The sequence below is a fragment of the Panthera leo genome, chromosome Y (assembly GCF_018350215.1).
Source record: "Panthera leo isolate Ple1 chromosome Y, P.leo_Ple1_pat1.1, whole genome shotgun sequence".
Classification (NCBI taxonomy): Eukaryota; Metazoa; Chordata; class Mammalia; order Carnivora; family Felidae; genus Panthera; species Panthera leo.
The window spans coordinates 1,430,299-1,449,404 of record NC_056697.1 but is presented as its reverse complement, the minus strand read 5'-3'; the positions used below and the strand labels follow the sequence as shown (position 1 = coordinate 1,449,404).

The following is a 19,106-nucleotide window of genomic DNA, read 5'->3' as shown; positions in this document are numbered from 1 at the left end:
TTTGGGGAGGGGGTCGAGAGGCGGAGTCGGGGAGGCACCAGGCGGGGATCCAGGGTGTGGGCCGGTGAGGGAGGAGTCTCGGAAGGGGGGCTAGAGTCCGGGCAGGGGTCCAGGGTCCGGATCTGGTTCCGGGCAGGGGTCCATGGTCAGGCAGGGCTCTCGGGCCGGGGTCCAGGGTTGGGTTCGGGTCAGGGAGGGGTTCCCAGGCGGGGTTCCGGGGTGTGGGCAGGTCCCCAGGCGGGGTTCCGGGGTCATGGCAGGGTCCCCGGGGCGGGGTGGGGGTGGGGGGTGTTGGGACGGGGGTCCAGGGTCGGGCAGGGTCCGCGGGTGGGGGTCCGGGGTCAGGGCGGTTACCCGGGGTCTGGGCCTCTGGCGGGGGCCCCGGGCGGGGTTTGGGGCCCGTGGGTCGCATCGGGGTGAGGGCGGGGGCCCCGGGCGGGGGATGGGGGGCAGGGGCCCGGGGCGGGGGTCCGGAATCGGGGGTTGGGTCGGGGTCAGGGAGGGGGCCCGGGGTCGGGGCGGGGTCAGGGCGGGGACCGCAGGTGGGGGGCGGGGGTCAGGTCCGGGTCACGGCGGGGGTGCCTGGCGGGGGTTGGGGCGGGGTCCCTGGCGGGGTTCGGGGTTCGCGTCGGGGTCAGGGCGGGGGTCGGGGTCAGGGCGGGGTCCCGGGCGGGGTTCGGGTCGGGGTCACGGCGGGGGCCCGGGGTCGGCTGCGGGCCCCGGGAGGGGGTCGGGGGGGTTGGGGCGGGGTCCCTGGCGGGGTTCGGGGGTCGCGTCGGGGTCAGGGAGGGGGGTCGGGGCGGGGGCCCCGGGCGGGGGAGGTCGTGGGGGGAGGGGAGGTCGGGGCGGGGTCCCGGCTCCCGGGCCGGGGCGGGCGCGGAGGGCGGGCCGCGCGGGCGCGTTTCCGCCGGCCGGTGTCGCGCCGGGTCCCGGGGGCGGGCGGCGGCGGCGGGCGGCGCGGAAGCGGCGGCCGGGCAGCCATGTCGCCTTTGTCTGCGGCGCGGGCGGCCCTGCGGGTCTACGCGGCGGGCGCGGCGGTGGTGTTGGCGCAGCTGCTGCGGCGCTGCTTCGGGGGCTTCGCGGAGCCAGGTCAGCGGGGCTGGGGGGGAGGGGGCGGCGCGCTCGTCGCTCGGCGGGGCCGGGGGGGGGGGGGTTGGCGGGGGGGGGGGAGGTGCGGGCGGGCCGGCTGCAGGGGGGAGGCGCGCGGCGCGGCGGGCCGGGGCGGGGCGGGGGGCGAGAGGGCCCCGGGGCTCCTAGCTGCCGCCGGGCCGGGGCCGGGGTCTCCCGGAAGCCCCCCCCCCTCCCCCGCTCCCCGGCCCTGGGGCTGCCGTGCGCGCCGCTGGGGGTCCCCGCGGGGACGGGGCGCGCGGGGCCGCCCCGGAGGTGCCCCCTTCCCCTCCCCCAGCCCCGGGCGCGGCGGCGGCCTCTTCCCGGAAGGCCTGGCCGGGGCCCGCTCGGTGCCCGCGCCCGGAACAGCGCCCGGCTGCGCCCGGAGCTCCGGGTCTGGACCCGCCGGCGCGCCGGGCAGCGGTGGGGACCGGCCGCGTGGCCGCGGACCCCGCCGCCGGGAGGCCCCGGTGCGCGCGCGGCCTCACGGGGACCCGGGGCCCCCCCTCCGGCGGGTGCGCACGGGCCGCGGGTTATTTTTAGGCCACAGAGGAGTCCTTTCCCAAACACGGCGCTCGCCGGGAGCTGGGCTAGTGCGCTACCTTGCAGTCCGTACCCCCGGCTCTGCTGCCGCCTGCGGAGGGGGTCCCAGGGAGCTGTGCCAGTCCCTGGAGGACCCCGCAGGACCCCCCTCACCCCCCGCCCCACACCCCGAGACGCGCCACACGGAGAGCAGAGCGTGTGTTGTCGCCAAAATACAGCTGAGCCTTGAACGACTCCGGCCTCAAGCGTGCAGTTTCACCCACATGCGAGTTTTCTGGGTTTTTGCGTTTGTGTTTGTTTTTGTTTTGCACAATGACACCACACCACTCCGAGTGCGTTTTCTCTCCCTTCCCATTTTCTTAATCACCTTTCCTTTTCTGTAACTTCCTTCATTGGAAGAACACAGCGTCTTCTACTTGATACACAAAGTAGGGGCCAGCGCGCCGTGCCTGGGACCCGTGAGGCTCCGGGTCCACACTCACCAACTGTGTGCGAAGCCGCAAGTTCCGAGCCGGCTTTCCAGGCTGGGGGCACTTGGCCCCCGCTCACCCCCACGTTGTTCAAGATCCAACTGTACTTTTCAGTTCCCCCCTCTAGCCGCTAACGGAGGGGAGGGAGGGGAGTGGAGGGGGGGGGGGGGGGGGGCTCTGGGTCAGCCCTGAGAGCCTCAGCTGTGAGTAGGAAGAAGAGATTGTTTTTGGGGAGCCCCACCCTCCCCAACCTACACTCAGGGAAGTGAATCTTTGATTTTTACCTGAGTCGTCTGATACACTGATGTTTGGTATTTTCTAACACATTTATAGGCAGTAGAAGCCAAGGCAGCGGAGGTGGGGGGTGACGAGCCAGCCAGTACTGGGAAGTCAACTGGTGTCTTTTGAATCAGCTTGGGCACAGTGACGAGCTACGGGCAAGCCGCCCCAAGTTGTAGGATGTGGTGGCTTCTGTGTTTCCATGTGATTTCGCTTTTAGACGGGCCCCTATCTAAGGCTCTGTCGCCTGTGTAGGAGCCCGTCCACGGGGTTCCCAGAAAAGAGGTTCAATCTGGCAACGGGATTTGAACTTGCGTGTTTCAAGAACTTGTTTCTGTGTGTTGGAGCTGACGGCTTGGTCTGGTCTTTCCACTTGTTGATCAAAAAAAAAAACAAACAAACAAACCAAAAAAAAAAAAAAAAAAAAAAAAAAAAAAACGGTGAAAATACAAGCCAGTCCTGAAGTCACATGTCTGCCAGAGGAGTCCTTATCTGTGCCCCAGAACTGGATCGTTACATATAAAGATGAACTTTTTCCTGATGGCCCCACGCGAACCCCCCCGCCTGTCTGTGCGTTAGAGACAATTTTAGATACTGTGGGAAGAGGGGGTCTCCTCTGAGGTCTGCTGGTTGCCGGTTGCCCACGCCTTGCTGTGCCTTTTAAACCTTTTGTGATCTTCTCCTCCCCAGACCGCACCTTTGAAGGAGAGCCAGTGAACTTTGTCCTGGGGGCCTCGAACTAAACAGTAAAAAGCTGAGTGTTTTTGTGTGAACTCAGACCAGGAGGTGGCTCTTGTACCTTTTGTTTATTTGTTTTATTTTTTAATGCTTATTTATTTATTTGTTATTTTTGGGGACAGACAGAAAGAGCATGAGCAGGGGAACGTCAGAGAGAGAGAGAGAGAGAGAGAGAGAGAGAGAATTATAGAATCGGAAGCAGGCTCCAGGCTCCGAGCTGTCAGCACAGAGCCCACCGCGGGGCTCGAGCCCACGCACCGTGAGATCATGCCCTGAGCCGAAGTCGGACGCTTAAGCAATGGAGCCAGCCAGGCGCTTGTCTCTTGCACGTTTTATAAAAGGGGTTTCACGTGGCAGGCATGATGTCTGATGTCATTCAGACTGTATGCGGGTAAGAAATAAAAAGAGCTAAGAGGTGAGCGGTCCTGCCTGCTAACATTTCTCAATTTCTTAAAATTGATCCACAAACAAGATCGTTACAGACTCAGGAATGAATGTTGGTCATGTCTTTTTAGAGACGGCGTACCAACAAACCGAGTTCCCATGAGATAGTCTCATTTCCAGATTTTTTGTGTGGTCAACCCCGGCCAGACGGCCCATCACACGCTGAGGTGTATCTATCCGTCATATCTTAAAAATACACGATTATTATTATTATTATTATTTTACCGCATTTACTATCCCAATGTCATCGCAACGCCCAAGCACTGGCCTCAAACCTTCCGGAAATTGCCGTGTTGTCTGGGGACACCTCCTCACATTGGCACTATCAACGGAGGGTTTGTCTGTTGCAAATTAACACGTCTCGATGCATCAGTGAGTTTTGAAAAGGAGAGAAAATCGACTTGATGTGTTTCAGGGCGCCGTTCTGATATTGCAGAAAATTCTTAAAAATTCTGTGTGGGGGGCGTCTGTGTGGTTCAGTCGGTTGAGCGTCTGATTTCAGCTCAGGGCATGATCTCACGGTCTGTGGGTTTGAGCCCTGCGTTGGGCCGGATTCTGTGTCTCCCTCTCTCTCTGTCCCTCCACCACCCATGCTCTGTCTTTCTGTCTCTCTCTCAAAAGTAAATAAACGTTAAAAAATGCATACATAAAATAACAGAAGCCAATGATGTGTTATTAGCAGTGACACAGTTTTTTCAGTTGAAAAAAAATAAGGACATTTCTCCAGGAGGCAAAGGAGGCTAGCGACTGTCGCGGCCCTGTGTTCGGTGTTGGCCATTCGCTGGTCTCTTGAGTGCCGGGACTTCTGGAAGGTGGCAGGCTCTGTGTCCACTGCCCTCCCCCACCCCTCGGGATGTGCTGTTTGGGAAGGATACTGACCGCTCTCTGAAAAAGGCAAGAGCTTGCGGTCCCCCGGGGGTGGGGGGGGGGGTTCTTGGGGACGGTCCCCCAGAGGTCCTTGGAGCACCCGCCAGTATGAGCTGTGAAAGGCGGCCTTGAAGAAACCTTTACAGGTGGCCGTGTCCGCATGGATCTCATAGACCGCGGAAGGCAGCCCTGCCCGGTGGCCTTCCAGGGGCTCACAGGAAGCTGTCACCTGCTGTCCTGGGCCGCGGGCGGCGGGGAGGGGGAGGGAGGCTGAGTTTCTGACCTAGCTGTGTGCACCAAGGGGAAGAAACCAACTAGAAGACCCGCCCGCCCTCAGGCCCTGCTTGGGATGCCGCCGGGATTGTGTGCAACCCTCGGTCGGGGTCTCCTGACCTCATTCCGCTAAATTAAAGACACGTGTTCTAACAAAGATGATGCGGCAGGGAGACTGGACACCTGGGACACCCACATGGTGTTCCTCGGGTCCGACGTTCCCCTTCCGGAACCAGGGTGCAGCACTGTTCGTGGATCCTTGACTGTCCACCTGACCTGGAGACTCCGCGCCCCGTATCTTGGCTCCTTACCTGGAGCGGGTCACAGCTGTGGTGCCCTCTATGCCGCCCGGGGACCATGATGCCCCGTCCGGGGTATTGTGACATCTTCCTGAAAAGCCTCAGGCAGGCCAGCGTGGAGGGGCGTGCCTGCCTGTGAGGACGCGGGGGCCTTCGCGGCATGGTGTTGACACTCAGTATCTTTTAAAGTTTCACCTTTGTCCTAGGACTGTCCTGGGTCCTTTCCCAGCTCTGGAGATCAGATTCTGAGATCCAGGTGGGGCGGGACCACTGAGAACCAGGGAGGGCAGGGCCGCTGGGATCCAGGCAGGGCCACTGAGATCCAGGCAGGACAGGGACCCTGAGATCCAGGCAGGGCAGGGCCGCTGAGATCCAGGCAGGGCCGCTGAGATCCAGGAGGGGCAGGACCACTGAGATCCAGGCCCGTCTGAGCCCACTCCCTCCAGAGGCTCCAGGGGAGGGTCCTTCCTGCCTTTTCCACTTCTGGGGGCTCCTGGCGTCCCTGGACTTGAGGCTGTGTCCCTCCCATGACCTCTTCTTGACATCCTTCACCTAATCACAGCCGGTCCTATTTCAAATGTGGTTCCGTTTCCAGGTTCTGGGAGTACCTGCATTTCGGTGGGAGGTCTGGTCGTCGGTTTCCTGTGCACCCTGAGATTTTGTTCTGACCACGTCTCCAATACTCAGAAAATGCCTGATTGGTGTAGTTTGCCTTGTGACGCCCTGAGCACTTTATGGTGGGTTAAAACGTTGCAGACCTAATAGAGACCTTTCGACAGAACCCAGCTGCCCTTTTGGGCATCTGCGCCCTGACTGGCGGCTCCAAGAGGCCAGACTCTGGGGCTGCAGGGACGGCGGGCGCCCTGGGGCCTGTCTGCTAGGCCATGAAAACCTCCCCCCCGAGAGCCTGGCGTTGCTGGACCCGTGCACAGCAAATGCATATTTCTGCGCACAGGGGCGCATTTTGAGAAGCTCCCGGAATCACGATGTCCGTTCCTGCCCCCACGACGTTCCCGATCACGGACGTGCCCAAGCTCAAAAGGGAGTGTGCCATGTTCCCAAAGGCGTCGCTTTAAACTGTCAAATTTGGAGGACAAAAAAAACAAAAAAAAAATTGCTATGCCTGTTAGGCAACGTAAAGGCTCTCCTGTCGAAAGTGAAATCCTGTGTTTGCTTCCTGGACGCCGTGCGCCTCTCGTCCTCGCTCCCAAAACGAGGCTTGAGCAGGCGGTGGTGGTGGGTCCTCCGGGGTCCTTGGGGACGTGGGCTTCCGCACGCAGCGAGCAGTGTCCCCGAGAGCGGCCCCTCCCGGCAGGTGCCCGGTTGGCGGACGCGGTAGCACAGGAAACCATAAACAGCCAACATGAGGAAGGAGCTATGAGGACAGAGAAACCCACAGACGTGCATGTTCTCAGACGCGCGGAGGCGTCCCCGCACGTGGGACTGAGCTGCGGGAAGACAGCACTCAGCCCAGCCGCGCGAGCGAGCCCCCTCCGCTTTGCCAAAGCCACGCACGCCCCGGTCGGGTCCCCGTGCCCCGCGGCCTGCAGACCGCGTGCTCGCTCCCTCTTCGCCCGTGCCTGGGTCCCTTCTCACGCTGTGTTTGTCTTCCCGGCTCCCAGCAGGTGCGCAGGAATGAGTGGAGGCCCCCCAGGCGGGCCGCGGCACAGAAGCCATGGAGGCGAAGGGCCTGGACCCGTCCCAGACGGACCTCAAGTTAGTGGCCCACCCGCGCGCCAAAAGCAAAGTGTGGAAGTACTTTGGCTTTGACACGAACGCCGAGGGATGCATCCTGCAGTGGAAAAAGATATACTGTCGCATCTGCATGGCTCAGATTGCCTACTCCGGGAACACCTCCAACCTGTCCTACCACCTGGAGAAGAACCACCCCGACGAGTTCTGCGAGTTCGTCAAGAGCAACACGGAGCAGATGCGCGAGGCCTTCGCCACCGCCTTCTCCAAGCTGAAGCCCGAGGCCTCCCAGCTGGCCCCGCAGGACACGCTGGCCGCCAAGGCCGGCCACGGCCACGAGAGCAAGCGGCAGCAGGAGCTCACGGCCGCCGTGCTCGGCCTCATCTGCGAGGGCCTGTACCCCGCCTCCATCGTGGACGAGCCCACCTTCAAGGTGCTGCTGAAGACGGCCGACCCCAGGTACGAGCTGCCCAGCAGGAAGTTCGTGTGCAGCAAGGCCATCCCCGAGAAGTACGGCGCCGTGCGCGAGGCCGTCCTCAAGGAGCTGGGCGACACCTCCTGGTGCGGCATCTCCACCGACATGTGGAGGAGTGAGAACCAGAACCGGGCGTACGTGACGCTGGCCGCCCACTTCCTGGGCGGCGGGGCCCCCGGCTGCCTGTCCGTGGGCTCCCGCTGCCTGAAGACGTTCGAGGTCCCCGAGGACAACGCGGCCGAGTGCATCACCCGGGTCCTGTACGAGGCCTTCATCGAGTGGGGCATCGCCAGCAAGGTGTTCGGGGCCACCACGGACGGCGGCAAGGACATCGCCAAGGCGTGCTCCCTGCTGGACATCTCGGTGCAGATGCCCTGCCTGGGCCACACGTTCAACGCGGGCATCCAGCGTGCCCTGCAGCTCCCCAAGCTGGCCGGGCTGCTCGGCCGCTGCTGCAAGCTGGTGGAGTACTTCCAGCAGTCCGCGGTGGCCATGTACATGCTCTACGAGAAGCAGAAGCAGCAGAACGTGGCTCCCTGCATGCTGGTCAGCAACCGCGTGTCCTGGTGGGGCAGCACGCTGGCCATGCTCCAGCGCCTGAGGGAGCAGCAGTTCGTCATCGCCGGCGTGCTGGTGGAGGACAGCAACAACCACCACCTGATGCTGGAGGCGGCCGAGTGGGCCACCATCGAGGGCCTGGTGGACCTGCTGCAGCCCTTCAAGCAGGTGGCCGAGATGCTGTCCGCCTCCAAGTACCCCACCATCAGCATGGTGAAGCCCCTGCTGCACATGCTGCTGAACACCACCCTCAACATCAAGGAGACCGACTGCAAGGAGGTCAGCATGGCCAAGGAGGTGATCGCCAAGGAGCTGTCCAAGACCTACCAGGAGACGCCGGAGATCGACATGTTCCTCAACGTGGCCACCTTCCTGGACCCCCGCTACAAGCGTCTGCCCTTCCTGTCCGCCTTCGAGAGGCAGCAGGTGGAGAACAGGGTGGTGGAGGAGGCCAAGGGGCTTCTGGACAAGGTCAAGGAGGGCGGCTACCGGCCGGCGGAGGACAAGATGTTCGCGCTGCCCGAGGAGCCCCCGGTCAAGAAGCTGGTGCTGGCGTCCACGCCGCCGCCCACCAGCGTCATCAACAGCATGCTGGCCGAGATCTTCTGCCAGACGGGGGGCGCGGAGGACCAGGAAGAGTGGCACGCGCAGGTGGTCGAGGAGCTGAGCAACTTCAAGTCGCAGAAGGTGCTGGGTCTCAACGAGGACCCGCTCAAGTGGTGGTCCGACCGCCTGGCCCTCTTCCCCGTGCTGCCCAAGGTGCTGCAGAAATATTGGTGCGTGGCGGCTACCCGCGTCTTCCCGGAGCGGCTCTTCGGCTCGTCCGCCAACGTGGTCAGCGCCAAGAGGAACCGCCTGGCCCCCGCGCACGTGGACGAGCAGGTCTTCCTGTACGAGAACGCGCGCAGCGGCGCGGAGGCCGAGCCCGAGGACGAGGACGAGGGCGAGTGGGGCCTGAACCATGAGCACATGTTCCCCCTGGGCGACGCCGTGCACGCCGGCTTCTTTGGCATCAGGGACAGCGGCTTCGTGTAGATGCCGCGGTGGGGGCGGGGGGGGGGGGGGGGGCGGGGCATCACCACGAAGCTGACCCTTGATGCGTGGTCCGCTGTAAATACCCACCGTGCGCACCTGCGCGCATGCGCGTGCGCGGCCGGTGCCGTCACCGACGCAGGCGCAGGACGCAAACGCGCGGCTGTGTGCATCCAGGAGCAGCCGCTCCGCGCGTTTCCTGGGAGAGCCTCCATGCGCCCCAGCGGAAGGGCACAAATCAACTAGGAAACTTCTGGAAGCCCCTTTCCCCACCCGCTGGCTGGATGCTGATTGCAACTGTAAAGCCCCAGAGATCCCCAGCCAGGAGGGGAAGGGGGAGAGGCTCCTTTCTCTTGCCACCCCCAAGGACGGAGTACTCCCGACCCAGAGAGTTTGGGATAATCCCCAGGCATGGGGAAAAAGAAAAAAAGAAAGAAAAAAATCAAAGCTCCCATGTCCTTCCGTCGCCAGACGCCGTCATACAAGGACTTTACGCATCTGGGGCACTGATGCACTCACGTTTACTCTCGAATTGACCTTGGCACCTTGCGTGCGGGCTGGAAGGATGCGCGCGCTCTTTCAGCCCAAGCGCCTCCTGTTTGCAAGACAGACCGGCTCTAGGTTTCGTGCGATGCGTTCCAAAGGCGCGTGGGCGGCAGTCGCGTCCCCAACAGCAGGGAGAGAGGTGTTTTGTGCCTTTCCCACGGGCGTCTCTGCCCACTCGTGCCCCCATGCGCTTTGTGGGCGTGGTTCTTTCTAAGGCCTGCACCGCCGGCAGCTTCAGCCCTGCCCGTGGCTGTTTGTGTGTGTGTGTCTGTGCGATGCTTCCAAGGGCTGGTTTCTCCACCGTGTTTCTCAGGATGCGAATAAGGCCCCCGCACCCTTCCAAGCCCTGCTTGTACAGAATACCAGGGGCTTGCATGTACCCAGAGTGATTTAATGGGAATCCGGGGCAAGGGACCCTTCCGTTCTGTCTTTTAAACTCGGCACCGTGAGGGCCCCCCCCCACCCCATTTAAAAACAAAACAAAACAAAACAAAACGCAAAAAAACTACCACTGGGTACTTAAGGGTCGCTGTGGCTCAACAGGCAAGCTGCTGGCGACATTGTGCAGGGCCCCGGCTTCTGAGAGCCTCACGGTCGATCACCAACCGGGATTGGTCCGTGTCCTCTGGGAGGTGACTCCCCCCCCCCCCCCCCCCGTGTCTACAGGCCCAGGCTTGTATCTTGACGCCAACAACTGACTATGAGCCTTCCCCACGGGATTTCTTTCTTTCCTTTCTTTCCTTTTTCTTATTTAACGCTTTGGAATTTGACTCTTGTTGAATAAACCGGAGAAACAAATGAGCTGCTAATGAATTTGTCTGATGTGTGTTCATCACGAAAGAAGCAGTCGAACCACAAGGGAGGCGTTGGTTGGTTTGTTTAAGGGATTTTCTGGCCCTCGAAGAATGAGTTCACTGTGCTTTGTTCTGAGGTCCTTGGAGATGAGAAAAGGTGTGGTCCCCTCCGGATATTTGTGCATCCCACTTATGTGTGTGAATAAAGCTGCCACCTGGTGACATGATGCCAGGAGGAGCAGGCATTTGCCTTTTCCTTCACTGGGTTGGCTTAGGAGGCAAATGGTTTTGTTTATTTATTTTTGAGAGAGAGAGAGAGACAGACAGAGCATGAGCAGACGAGGGGCAGACAGAGAGGGAGACACAGAGTCCAAAGCAGGCTCCAGGCTCTGAGCTGTCAGCACAGAGCCTGTCCTGGGGCTTGAATTTGTGAACTGTGAGATTATGACCTGAGCCGAAGTTGGTTGCTTTACCAACTGAGCCACCCAAGGGACAGACAACAACAAAAAAATTTTTTTTGCACACACACGTATTGAGTTGAGGCCTCTTTTTAGTCTTGTGAACCTGCCCACTGCATCGTGTTCCCTGGGATGCACATCTGTCTCTGTGTGTCCCCGGTGGGCACTGTGGGGGTCCGTGAGCACTGCTTATGTGCACACAGCCCCCAGCCTATCTGCACTCTCTTGTCTGGGTCTACACAGCACATCTGGGTTTATGCTTGCATCTTCTAAAGCCCTAAGTCTGACCTGGGTTTGTTGTTGTTTTTTTTTTTTTTTTTATCTTTGGTTCTTTTTTTTTCTTTTTTTTCTTTTTCTTTTCTTTTCTTTTCTTTTCTTTTCTTTTCTTTTCTTTTCTTTTCTTTTCTTTCCTTTTCTTTTCTTTTCTTTTCCTTTCCTTTCCTTTCCCTTTTCTTTTCTCTTCACTTTTCTCTTTTCTTTTCTCTTTTTCCTTGTTCGTCTTCTGCAGGAGGGCGTCATTTTAACTCTGTTTTATAACAGCCCCAAGAAGGCTGAGAAAAGGAGCCAGAGTGAACCCTGTGCACCTGTGACCCTGTGTGTGCACAGATGGTGTGCGCAAGTCTCCCATCCATTGTGCGTCTCTTGTGTGAAACAGTCTGGCCCTTCTGACTGGGTTTGTACTGCTTGCAAATGTAACAGCCATGTATGAACACAGACACCATTCTTACTGCTGGGCAGGGACAGGGGTCTAACAAGGAATGGGCTGCCCACCCTTTGCCCGAGGGCTGCAGTGGGCTCGTCCTCGATGCTGGGCTCCCGGAGCTCACCACCTGTGCGTCCTCTGCTGGGGTCAAGGCACAGGGAAGCTTTTCTTCCCTGTGTGGTGGCGATGTGCAAGACTGCTTATCTGTGGTCAGGTCCAACTGTGTCCATCCATCCATCCATGCAGGCATGTATCCAGCCAGCCAGCCAGCCATGTATCCATCTATCCATCCATCCATCCATCCATCCACTCACCCATTCATATATCCATCCATCTATCCATCCATCCATCCATCCATCCATCCATCCATCCATCCATCCACTCACCCATTCATATATCCATCCATCTATCCATCCATCCATCCATCCATCCATCCATCCATCCATCCACTCACCCATTCATATATCCATCCATCCATCCATCCATCCATCCATCCATCCATCCATCCATCCACTCACCCATTCATATATCCATCCATCTATCCATCCATCCATCCATCCATCCATCCATCCATCCATCCATCCACTCACCCATTCATATATCCATCCATCTATCCATCCATCCATCCATCCATCCATCCATCCATCCATCCACTCACCCATTCATATATCCATCCATCTATCCATCCATCCATCCATCCATCCATCCATCCATCCATCCATCCACTCACCCATTCATATATCCATCCATCCATCCATCCATCCATCCATCCATCCATCCACTCACCCATTCATATATCCATCCATCTATCCATCCATCCATCCATCCATCCATCCATCCATCCATCCATCCATCCACTCACCCATTCATGTATCCATCCATCCATCCATCCATCCATCCATCCATCCATCCATCCATTCATCTGGGTCTGCAGTGTTTCTGTGTCTTCCTGGCCAGGTCGTTCTTGGGTTCCCTCATGCTGTTGCACACCTGATCCTCAAGGCAGCCCCTCCCAGTGTCTGTGAAGTGAGGCCCTGCAATGTGGCCGAGCTGTTCTTGTGACATTTCAGAGCTCAGGGCTGCAGCTTGTGGCCTCACTCAGCTTCGCCAGGGTGGCCCCCTTGGCCACGTTTTTCTGACCATTGGCGGCTTCCTTTCTCTGTCCGTGCAGGTGGAAGGTCACGTTTCCTTGGGCGGCTGCAACAGTCCTGGTGAAGCCTCCTGTCCTCTGCTGGGTCCCAAGGGATGCACACTGGCCCCATGCTCTTAGCACACAGGCACCTCGGCCGTTTGAGACAATCCTGTGCGCAGAACCCGGTTCCCAAGACATGGCCTGCAGCCACCGTGTAGACATTCCCTGCTTGCCAGACACATAGACCCAGGGTCCCTCCTGGACCAGTGACTCCCAGCCTTCCTCGTCCCTGGGTTCTTTGGGTGCTGGTGCATGTCAGGGCCCTGTAGGCTGTTTCTGCAAGGCTGGCGGTCTCCGTGCGGCCCCTCTGTTCATGCTGTCCACATTCCTTTCTCTGGGCACATTCTCAGACTCTCCGCTCAGCTCTCAGACCTCTGGCCACAGACAAGGTCCGTCCCACCTCCTGCATCCAGTGGCTTCTCCATTGTCCCAGACATGCTGCATTCTCCCGGTGACAGGAGACAAGGCGTGCGTTTCGCAGGGGACCGACAGCAGATGGGGGGGCACATTCCTCAGGAGCAGCTTCCTTGGGGATGTGGGCCGTTGCAATCTCGGTTAGGATGATGGAGCCCTGTGGCCTCTGCACCTGTCTCTGAAGTGCATTTCATCTCAGCGGTTTGGGGTGGGGGGACGTTTTTCCTAAGAAGCTCATGGCTGGGTTTTCCCAGAAAGGACCTGGTGACTGTACAGCAGGCAGGAAGGACGATGTCTCATGCACAATGTTGGGGACATCGGCGCTGCTCTTTATGGGCAGATGGCAACGTCACCGTAATTACATCCATGTTAATTTGTTATGTACTAGTAAGCTTTGTGATTCTGTGTCTGCATGGGATGGATTCTGTGTTTATATATATCCTATTTATATCTGTTTATGTCTATAGTCTATTGTATATTCTCCCTGCCTATCAATTCCCTATCTATTATGTATGTATTATTTGTCTCTCAGTGTATCCATCCATCCGTCACCCACCCATCCATCCTTCCATTCATCCCTCCCCTGCATCCATTCATCCATCCATCTGTCTATCCATCCATCCATCTATCCGTCCATCCATCCATCCATCCATCCATCCAACCACCCACCCATTCAACCATCCATTCATCCGTCCATCCATGATGCATCCTCCATCCTCTATATTCATCCCTCCATCCATCCATCCCTCCCTTCCATTCATCCACCCATCCATTCATCCATCAACTGTCCATTTGTCTATCCATCCATCCATCCATCCATCTATCCATCCATCCATCCATCCATCCCCTATATTCATCCCTCCATCCATGCATCCCTCCCCTCCATGTATCCACCTATCCATCCATCCAGCCAGCCAGCCAGCCAGCCAGCCATCACCCACCCATCCATCCTTCCATTCATCCCTCCCCTGCATCCATTTATCCATCCATGCGTCCATCCATCCATCCATCCATCCGTGCATCCATCCAGCCGTATATTCATCCCTCCATCCATCCATCCCTTCCTTCCCTCCCTCCATCCATCCCTCCATCCATCATTCCCCTATATTCATCCCTGCATCCATCCATCCATCCATCCTTCCATCCATCCATCCATCCATCCATCCATCCAGTCAGCCAGCCAGCCAGCCCTATATTCATCCCTCCATCCATCCATCCCTTCCTTTCCTCCCTCCATCCATCCCTCCATCCATCATTCCCCTATATTCATCCCTCCATGCGTCCATCCATCCATCCATCCATCCGTGCATCCATCCAGCCATATAGTCATCCCTCCATCCATCCATCCCTTCCTTCCCTCCCTCCATCCATCCCTCCATCCATCATTCCCCTATATTCATCCCTGCATCCATCCATCCATCCATCCTTCCATCCATCCATCCATCCAGTCAGCCAGCCAGCCAGCCCTATATTCATCCCTCCATCCATCCATCCCTTCCTTCCCTCCCTCCATCCATCCCTCCATCCATCATTCCCCTATATTCATCCCTCCATCCATCCACCCACCCATCCATCCTTCCATTCATCCCTCCCCTGCATCCATTTATCCATCTGTGCATCCATCCATCTATCTGTCCTTTCGTCCATCCATCCATCCTTCCCCTATATTCATCCCTCAGTCCACTCATGCCTCTCCTGCATCCATTCATCCATCCATCCATGTATCTCCTATGTCCTATATAGAGATGTCCTGTTGGTTTTGTTGTTCTGGAGAACTCTGACCACCACACAGCCACGCATCTGAATCTGGATCTATTTATTTTTTATGAGGGATTGACACATGCGCTTAGGAGACCATGAAGTGTCATGATCTGCCTGCCATGTGATTCATTCTGAGTCTGAAGGTCCGAGAACCAGGGACACCGATGTCCAAGGGCAGGAGGAGATGGATGAGTCACCTCCAGCAGAGACAGCACATTATCCCTCCCTCCACGTGTTTGGTGCTACTCCTGCCGTTCACTGATTAGACCAGGCCCACCCAGAGTGCAGAAAACCCTCGGCTTGACCCAATCCTCCGAATCAAATGTTGATCCCTTCCAGAAACACCCTCACAGACACTCCCAGGAGGAATGAATGCTTCCCCAGCTCTCTGAGCTTCCCTCAACACAGTCAAGTTGGCATGTATGATTCACCATCACACGGGCTGGTTGACGAGAGCACTTGAGTGAATGCAGCTGGGCCAGACGCCCCGACTGTCATGCCCAGTCGACTATCCCCTTCAACCACACTGCTCAGGGTTTGCTCCCAGCCCACGGGAGGGGAGGAGCTTATATTCACTTGCAAAGCAAGTGCTACTTAGAAATACCCTGCACATGCCCAGGATATGCCCTCTGTGTCTTGCAGAGGGAGCATATTTTCTTCTACTTATTCTTCCTCCCGGGACAGATATTTCCTTGGCGGTTGGCTCTTCCTGAACACCACATCTAGCAGAGCCTTGTGTTTCTTTTCCTTTCTTTTCTTTTCTTTTTTCTTTTTTTTTTTTTAAATGAACAGATTTTATTTTATTTTTTAGAGGAGTTTTAGGTGCACACACAGCAAAGTTGAGGGGAAAATACAGAAATGTCCCTGGTTTCCCTGCATAGTTGAATTTACATGAGACTTTACGCCTGGCATTGTACAGACTGTGGATTTGCACACACGTACGGTGATGCGTGTCCATCATCAGAGTGATGTACAGACCCACGGCACGGCCCTAAACATTGTCTGTGCTTGCCCTCCTCATCCCTCCCTCCCCAGCCCCTGCCGGCAGCCCATCTTTCTTCTGTCCCCATGGCTTTGCCTTTTCCAAAATGTCCTATAGCTGGAATCACACAGGATGAAGCCTTTTCAGACTTTTTGGTTTTTTTCCACTTAGTAATGTGCATTGAAGGTAATTTCGTGTCTTGTCACGGCTGGAGAGCTCATTTCTATTTCACACTGAATAATATTCCCTTGCCTGCGTGGGCCCCGGTGTATGCATCCATCCACCTGCCCAAGGACAGTTTGGTCCCTTGTGAAATAAATCAGGACAGATGGGTTAGGACCACACAAGGATGCAGCTTCCTCCGGTCACAAGACGAGACGTCCTCCGGCACTTGGGTCATCTGGGTGCCTTATCCACGGCCCCTTGGCCCCGCTGGCCGTCCGCTGCCCAAGTCCCTGCCGTGTCTGTTGCTGACTTCTTGTTTCTTCCACCCATACGTTCACCCTGCTTTTCCAGGGAACCAGCCATACGAAGGGAATGTGTGCAGAGCCCTGTGGGTCTTGGGATCGTACTGGCATATTTCTTGGGATTGCTGCTGTGATCTGTTGTTGTCCTCACTCGGGGCAGTGGCTTCTCACACGAAGGAGCTCACTCCCTTACCTGGGTCCAATCTTCCAGGCGGTGGCCGTGGGCGCCTGTTGTACAACACGGCGTATATTTTCTGATGGTCAATTTTATGCGTCCTCTTGGCTGCGCCGTGCAGTGCGGGCATGTGGTCAAACACCAGTTTGCACGTTGCTAGGAAGATATTTCTCGAGGAGGTGGACATTGCAATCAGGAGACGACCCTCTATACTGTGGGTGGGCCTCGTCTGATCAGTTGAAGGCCTCACAAGAAAGGACACTGAGCTCCCCAGAGGGAGAAGGAATTCTGTCTCCAGGCAGCCTTTGGATTCCGGCCGCAGCCTTAGCTTGTCCCTGGGTCTCAGCCTCCTGACCGGCCCTGCAGAATGGAGACAGACACCCTCAAATGCATACAATTGGCACGAACAAATTCCTTACGTCAAATCTCTCTCTGTCTCTTTCTCTCCTTGTCTCTGCCGGTGTCTGCTGGTCTGTTCTCGGGAGAACCCTGGCGAGTACATACTTCCTGCGTAAGAGACGCGGGGTCCCAGGAATATAAGGGCCAGACTAGTTACTTAGTGAACAGATTTATTTGGAGAGAGAGAGAGAGAGAGAAATATTTAGTTAGCTAATTAGTGAACGGATTTATTTGGAGAGAGAGAGAAATATTTAGTTAGCTAATTAGTGAACGGATTTATTTGGAGAGAGAGAGAGAGGGAGAGAGAGAGAGAGAGGGTGAGCAGAGGAAGAGCACAGACACACAGAATCCCAAGCAGACTCTGTGCTGTTACCACGAGGCTCGAACCCACTCACCGCGAGATCATAACCTGAGCCGAAATCAAGTGCCCAACCGACTGAGCCCCCCGCCAGGCGCCCCGATGTTCACGTTCTTTTGCAAGACGTCTTTGCGCACAAAAGCACGTTCCCTTCATTCCCGAGACCCTTTCGGTGCCACAGAATTAAACGGTTTCTGGACGCGGTCGCCGTGACCCCGCTTTTCCCTGCAGGACTTCTGCACACCCGGGTGTGCGCACAGCTATCCTGTGACCCCTTCCCCAGCCGCTGGCGCTCGCCGGCACGAGGCCGACCCCCCCACGTTCAGGTTCCAGACAAAGAAGAGGGCCCCTCGGGTCTCTACCCGTGAGGTGCACGGGACCTGCCTCTCGCGGTGCCTGCGAACGTGACGCCCTCGCCAAGCTCCCGGGCGTTGGAGGGATTGGTTACTTTTTAACCCGGAGCCGCTCGCAGGTGCACCGGGAAGCTGCTAAGACCCGCGGTGAGTGCTGCCCCCCGCAGGCGGCCTCACCCAAGCTCCCGGGACGGCTGCGTGGCCGCGACCCGGGTACAGCGCAGGCTGCGCCACGCTCGCTCTGCTACCCGCCGGACACGAGCTGCTGTGTGGGGATTCATCCTTCGTCTCTTTGCACCGGCTTTTCAGGGAAGGACACAAGGCACGTGGGGTCGACCCGAGCACCGTCGGGGAGGAAACGGGGCGGGAAGGGGGCCCGGCTCAGCCCCTCCAGCCAGGCTGCCGCGTCCCGGGACGGACGCGCGTCCCGCACGGACCTGTGCACGCGTGCGCACCGGTCACGAGGGTTTGAATTGGGCTCCAGCCCCTGGTACCTGCCAGGGGGTCGTCTTTGGAAGTGGGGTCTCTGCAGATGGGCAGGTAGGATGCGGTCACTAGGGCTGCGGTCCTTACGAGGAGAGGAGATCAGGACACAGACACGTAGGGAGGGACGACCACCTGGGGACCCGGGGGGAAGACGGCGTCTGTGCACCCAGAGGAGAGGCCTCGGGACAAACCAGCCTCGGCGGGGCCTGGACCTCAGCCTCCCAGCTTCACCCCTCCTGGACCTCAGACCCCCAGCCCCCACCCTGCCTGGACCTCATACCCCCAGCCTCAGCCCTGCCTGGATCTCAGCCTCCCAGCCTCACCCTGCCTGGACCTCAGACCCCCAGCCTCCACCCTGCCTGGACCTCAGACCTCCAGCTTCCACCCTGCCTGGATCTCAGACCCCCCAGCCTCAGCCCTGCCTGGATCTCAGCCTCCCAGCCTCACCCCTGCCTGGACCTCAGACCCCCCAGCCTCCACCCTGCCTGGACCTCAGACCCCCAACCTCAGCCCTGCCTGGATCTCAGCCTCCCAGCCTCACCCTTGCCTGGACCACAGACCCCCAGCCTTGGCCCTGCCTGGACCTCAGACCTCCAGCTTCCACCCTGCCTGGACCTCAGACCCCCAGCCTCAGCCCTGCCTGGAACTCAGACCCCCAACCTCACCCCTCCTGGACCTCAGACCCCCAAGCTCAGCCCCTCCTGCAGACCCCCAGCCTCAGCCCTGCCTGGACCTCAGACCCCCCAGCCTCACCCTTCCTGGACCTCAGACCCCCAGCCTCACCCCTCCTGGACCTCAGACCCCCAGCCTCACCCCTTCTGGACCTCAGACCCCCAGCCTCCACCCTGCCTGGACCTCAGTCCCCCCAGCCTCAGCCCTGCCTGGACCTCAAACCCCCAGCCTCAGCCCTGCCTGGATCTCAGCCTCCCAGCCTCACCCCTGCCTGGACCTCAGACCCCCAACCTCCACCCTGCTTGGACCTCAGACCTCCAGCTTCCACCCTGCCTGGACCTCAGACCCCCAGCCTCAGCCCTGCCTGGATCTCAGCCTCCCAGCCTCACCCCTGCCTGGACCACAGACCCCCGGCCTTGGCCCTGCCTGGACCACAGACCCCCAGCCTCCACCCTGCCTGGACCTCAGACCCCCAGCCTCACCCCTCCTGGACCTCAGACCCCCAGCCTCACCCCTTCTGGACCTCAGACCCTCCAGCCTCGCCCCTGCCTGGACCTCAAACTCCCAGC

The 19,106-nt window shown here is 58.5% G+C and overlaps 2 protein-coding genes across 3 annotated transcripts in view; both read left to right on the top strand.

Moving 5' to 3' along the window:
* The first annotated feature begins 944 nt into the window (after nt 1-944).
* The window catches only part of DHRSX (dehydrogenase/reductase X-linked), a 139,876-nt gene continuing 121,714 nt past the window's right edge, over nt 945-19,106 (top strand). Inside the window, exon 1 of the mRNA XM_042926651.1 lies at nt 945-1,089. Within this exon, the coding sequence (XP_042782585.1) occupies nt 981-1,089 (109 nt within the window). The 5' untranslated portion in view covers nt 945-980. The remainder of the gene's footprint in view (nt 1,090-19,106) is intronic.
* Nucleotides 1,006-8,803, top strand: ZBED1 (zinc finger BED-type containing 1). Of its 2 annotated transcripts, none has more exons than XM_042926648.1 (2): nt 1,006-1,089; nt 6,643-8,803. In XM_042926648.1, exon 2 carries the CDS (start codon nt 6,696-6,698, stop codon nt 8,778-8,780), a length of 2,085 nt encoding a protein of 694 aa, XP_042782582.1. In that variant the 5' UTR covers nt 1,006-1,089; nt 6,643-6,695; the 3' UTR covers nt 8,781-8,803. The 2 variants fall into 2 exon arrangements, with proteins under 2 accessions (XP_042782582.1, XP_042782583.1); XM_042926649.1 differs by having other exon boundaries at nt 1,049-1,089; nt 6,646-8,803.

Coding starts and splice junctions, on each gene's coding strand:
- ZBED1 (XM_042926648.1), top strand. CDS start 6,696: ATGGAGGCGAAGGGCCTGGACCCGTCCCAGACGGACCTCAAGTTAGTG.